The sequence below is a fragment of the Chiloscyllium plagiosum genome, chromosome 31 (assembly GCF_004010195.1).
Source record: "Chiloscyllium plagiosum isolate BGI_BamShark_2017 chromosome 31, ASM401019v2, whole genome shotgun sequence".
Taxonomy (NCBI): Eukaryota; Metazoa; Chordata; class Chondrichthyes; order Orectolobiformes; family Hemiscylliidae; genus Chiloscyllium; species Chiloscyllium plagiosum.
In genome coordinates this window covers 3,962,611-3,968,297 of record NC_057740.1, presented here as the reverse complement: position 1 = coordinate 3,968,297, position 5,687 = coordinate 3,962,611, and the positions used below count along the sequence as shown (strand labels likewise).

General features: G+C 43.1%; 1 protein-coding gene across 1 annotated transcript in view; it reads right to left on the bottom strand.

Annotated features, from left to right (window-relative positions):
• Nucleotides 1–5,687, bottom strand: part of tax1bp3 (Tax1 (human T-cell leukemia virus type I) binding protein 3) — a 22,345-nt gene that overhangs the window by 12,059 nt on the left and 4,599 nt on the right. The window contains exon 2 of the mRNA XM_043720852.1: nt 5,306–5,425. Within this exon, the coding sequence (XP_043576787.1) occupies nt 5,306–5,425 (120 nt within the window). The remainder of the gene's footprint in view (nt 1–5,305; nt 5,426–5,687) is intronic.

The window sequence follows — 5,687 nt, the reverse complement described above, 5'->3', positions numbered from 1 at the left end:
TGTTGCTGAACAAAGAGACCTTGGAGTGCAGGTTCATAGCTCCTTGAAAGTGGAGTCGCAGGTAGATAGGATAGTGAAGGCGGCGTCTGGTATGGAAAGGGCCAGGAGGGAGGATGAGCACCTTGCCAAGATCTTCCCTACACCTCCACTTACATCTTTAAACAACCACCAAACCTTGAACAGACCATTGTTCACAGCAAACTGTCCAGCCTTCAGGATAAGATCGGCCACAATACTACACAACCCTGTCATTGCAACCACTGAAAGGCATGTCAGAGTGTCAACATGGATACACCGTTACACGTGGGGACACCACCATGTGCATGGCAAGTGCTTCTGTGACTCAGCCAACATTGTCCATCTCAAACTACAGGCAAGAATGTCCCAAGGCATTCTACACTGGCGAGACCAACGGATGAAGGACACCGTGCAACAATCGCCAGACAGGTATGTTCCCTCCCAGTCAGGGAACACTTAAGCAGTCAGGGACATTTGGCCTCAGATCTTCAGGTGACCGTCCTCCAAGGTGGATTTTAGGATATACAACAATGCAGAGTGGCTGAGCAGAAACATTCAGCCAGGTTCGATACCCATGAGGATGGCCTCACTGGGATCTTGGGTTCATGTCACACTACAGGTGACCCCACTGCACTATACACTCATACGCACTCTTTACACACTCTCACATAGGTCCTCTCTCATACACACACACCCTCCCACAGGCATATACTCCGTCACACTCACGCTCGCACGCGCACACTCACACACACATGCACGCACATTTAAGTCATTGGGGTGAATCTGCATTCAAAGATTTATATTTGCAAATATATTCTATTTTGTTCAAAGAGCACACAATCGATAGTCAGTCAGTCAGTCCATGTGACATTTTATCAATTCCTAACAGTTTGACTCAGGTTGGGATGCAGACAGATTTAACCTCTCACCCCATACATTATCTGAACTGTCACTTTAAAATAAAACTTCAAGTTACTTCGGGAATGAGACTTGAAAGAAGTTCTGGGATTTGCATATTAATGAACCGAAACCTCCCACCCCATTCTATGCAATTAAAGACTTAACTGCAACGTAGATTTGTTCAATACATCTGGCTCTAGGTGGTCTTGTGGTGCAGTGGATGGTGTTCACACCACTTAAGTCAGAGGTTCTGAGTTCAAAACCCACTTAATGGTCAAGGAAGGTGTATTCATAACAGCTAAACTCTCTCAATGTCATGCTGTAAACCCAGTGGTGGGCAGGAGGAGCGGAAGAGTATTTGAGTTGCCAGAGGAAGTGGCAGAAGCAGGTAGTTACAGAATTTAAAAGAAATTCAGACGGGTACATGAATAGGAAAGGTTTAGAGGGATATGGACCAAATAAAGGCAAATGGGACAAGTTTAGTTTGGAAAACTGGTCGGCAAGAACAAATTCGACTGAAGGGTTTGTTTTGTACTGTATGACTCTTCTATATAAGGGGCGCTAGGAGCAGGCAGCATTGAAGGGCTTTTTCGTCACAGAAACCTATAACCAGTGGCATACCAGAGAGTTTAGTGCTGGGTCCCATGCTATTTGTTGAGTACATTAATGATCTAGACAGGTTCGCAGGAGGTAATGCCAGTAGCAACATCAGGCAAACCTAAATATGAAGTGCCATCGCAGTGAAGCTACAATACAGGACGACTTAGATGCAAATTAAAAGCAGCTATGTTAAACACATTAAGTGATCCCACAATGATCAGATCTAATTTCTGCAGTCCTGCTGCATCAACTGGTGATGGACAACTAAATAATCAACAGGAATTTCCACAGATATCCCTAGCCTCAATGATGAGGAAACCAACACATCAGTGCAAAAGACAAGGAGGAAGTATTTGCATCCATCCTCACCCAGAAGTGCTGAGTGGATGGCCCATTATGGCATCCTCTGGTGGTCACCAGCATCATAAATGTCAGTCTTCAACCAAATTGACTCATTATGCCACTGCAAGGGATCCTCAGGATAGTGTCCTTAGGCAAAACACCTTGCAACTGCTTCAATGGCCTTTTGTTCAATCATGAGGTCAAAATAGGCACGTTTGCTGATGAAGGTGCAATTTTCAGCATCATTTGCGCCTCCTCAGATACTGAAACACTCCATGTTCATATGCATACCACTTGGCAACATTCAAGCTTGGGCTGATAAGTGGCAAGCAATACTCGTAATGTGTGTGAACAATGACCATCACCAACAAGAGAATCTAACCATCACTCCTTGACATTCAATAATATTACAACTGCTGATTCCCTCACGATCAGCATGCTAAGCTTTACCATTGACTAGAAACTGAAGTGGATCAGTCAAGTAAATAGTTGCCAAGGGAGCAGGTCAAAGGTGAGAAATCCTGGAGTAAGTAAGTCACATCCTAAACCTACAGAGCCTACGCACTATCTCCAAGTTAGAAGTCAGGTGTGTGATGGAATATTCCCCATTTGCCTGGATGAGTACAGCTGCAATAAGTTTGATAACATCCAGGTTCCTTCTCAGTTACTGGGTCAAAATTCTAGAACTCCCTTCCTAACAGCTCTTCATTGCCCTACACCACATGATGTAGTTTTAGAAAGCAGCTCACAACTACTTTCCCAGGTTAATTAGGAATTACATCAAATGCTGGCTCCGCCACCAATACTCATGCTGAGTGAGCAAAATTTGTTGTAAAAACTGGATTTTCCCATGGCACATTGGCAGAGATAACAGGGACGCAAGTTCTAAGGAGAACACAGAAGCTGTAAAGAGATAGAGACAGGGTGGGTGAGCGTGCAACAAGGTGGTGTATGGAATATAATGTTGGACAGCAAACGATTGTTCTTTGGCATCACAGAAAAATTCTGCATTATGATTCTTTAGTGCAAAAGATGAATGTTGTCATGCAGAGGGACCTGGGTATACTTCTATATGGAATACAGGGAGTCAGCATCAAGGTACATGGCCTTTATTGTAAGGTGATTGGACAACAGGAATAAGGAAGCCTTGCTACAATTGTAAGGGGGTTTGATCTCCGCTTTTAAGGAAGGACAAACTTGCATTATATGAGGTTCAGCAAAGTTTATTCAGATTGGTTGCTGGGATGTTCAGGGGAAGTGGCATTATTGCTGGACTGTCAATCTAGAGACCCAGGTGATGTTCTGGGGATCTGAGTTCGAATCCAATCATGGTGGATGGTGGAATTTGAATTCAATATAAAAAAAATCTGAAATTAAGAGTCTAATGATGACCATGAATCTATTGTCAATTGGCAGAAAAACCCATCTGGTTCACTAATGCCATTTAGGGAAAGAAACCGCCATCCTCTAGAGCCACGTCGTTGACTCGTGTCTCCTGGAAGGAGCAATAAATGCTGGTCTAGCCAATGACACCCTCATCCCGAACAAAACAAATAAAGTTGCCACATGGAGAGAAGAGTTAATTACCTTAATATTTACTCAAATTTAGAAGTAGGAGGGGACAGTATTGAAACATATAATGCACTTGACAGGGTTCATACAGGGGTTGTCTCACCATTTACAACTAAGATGAGGAGAAATAACTTTACTAATATAGTTATGAATTTTTGGAATTCTCTACCTCTGTTTTTTAAAGCTCCACTGTTGTATATCTGGAATAGACAGATTTTTGGTGTCTCAGGGAATCAAGGAAAAATTGGAGCAGGCAGGAAAATAAAGTTGAAACCCAACATCAGACACAAATGGACTGAATTAGTAGGCCAGAAAGACTGTAGTCTACTCATATCTCGTGGTCCAGGACATTCAGCCTCGGACCTTCGGGTGACCATCCTCCAAGGTGGACTTTGGGACAGGCAGCAGAGGAAAGTGGCTGAGCAGAGGCTGATAGATAAGTTCGGTACCCATAGGGAGGGCCTCAACCGGGACCTTGGGTTCATGTCACATTACAGGTGATCACCATTGCACTACACACACACACACAGTCTCACATGCACATGGACACAGATACACACAGACACCCACACACACCCTTATAGACACACAGACTCCCACACATGCACCCCCTCACAGACTTAAGACACTCTGCATTCACTACACACACACACTTTCTCACACTCACAACCCCCACCCCAGACAGACACACACACAGACAGACAAAGACCCACATGCACACATATTGTGTGTGGTGAATTTTTTTGGTACTTTCAGAGTTACATTGCTCAAAAACCACAGATTCATGTCAAACTCCGAGCTCAAAAACTGCATGAATTTATGTAAAACTCTGTTATTTCACTTTTTAGATTGGAATCAATCTAAACATCAGGTCATAGACAGAGAACACAGGGGGCTAACACCTTCAACATATTGTCTAGCCATTGTTAACAGCTAATCCGAGAATGCAACTTTTAAAAAAAGGGTTTTGTGATTTACACATGAAAAGTGAAACTATCACTGTATTCTAACAGATGAAAGGCTTAACAGACAATCAATTCTTCAATGTATAATTTCAGTTACATCACACTGCAAATTTTTGCTATAAATTCTGTGTTACAATCGAGCCCTCCACATTCACTGATGAAGGAGCGTCGCTCCGAAAGCTAGTGTGCTTCCAATTCAACCTGGTGTTGTGTGATTTTTAACCTCATGATCTTGTGTTACATTCTAACCAGAGTCCTGGGATCCAGCATCCTTGCACCTCAAATTCTGCCCACTGGATAGGTAGTTCCTTCCAATAGGCTCAAGCAGGAACCACAGAATTGTTATAGCATAGGGAGCCATTCAGCTTTTCACATCTGCACCAGGTCTCTACTCTATCATTCTTCTGCTTTCTTCCAATGTTCCTTTCCTAAAATTAAGCCAATTGTCTCTTGAAAGCTCCAACTAAACATCCCTCCATCACTCAAGCAAAGCATTCCAGATCTCACCCATTCATCATGTGAAAAATGTTTTCTTCATATCTTCATTGTTTCTTTTATCAATTACCTCGAGCCTGTACCATCTTATTCTTGGTCGTTTTGCTAATGAGAACATTTGCCTGGTTACTCTGCCCTTACTTCTCATGATTTTGAACATTTCTGTCAAATCTGCTCACAATCTTCTCTTCCCCATGGAAACTTGTCCAACATTTTCCAACCTACATACATGAAGTCCCTCATCCCTGGAACAATTCTTTTGAATCTTATCACCATCCTCTCTAATGCCTTTAGATCTTCTGAATGCACAATACCTAAAAGGTGTTTGAAACTGTTTACTGGCTATTAATATGCATCCACTGGGTTATTTCCTGCTGGTAAGTCTCACAGGATTTGGATTCGCCCATTCTCACCTTGTCTGTTTTGTCCTCTGAGTAAGGGTTCTGTGCTGGGTCCTGGTCAATTCCACCTCCAATACTGAATCCCAGGATCAGGTTATCACCATGACGCAGTTTGTGGATTTCAATACGTTGCTGAAATAAAGAATCAGAGTTAGAGTGTGTGTGAACACCTGCACTCAAGAACAGTGGCCATTTTCTGAATGTTTTCTACTGAAAGATTTAACTCTCAGCTACTGACCATTACGGTATTTAGGAAGAACTTGCATGATCACTTGAAGCATCACTGTACACAAAGCTATGGGGCAAGTGCCCAAAGGGTAGATGAGTGCTTGATTACAGGCATAGACAAAATGGGCAGGGGCGATCTGGGGAGGGGAAGGGGGGGGAGGGGGAG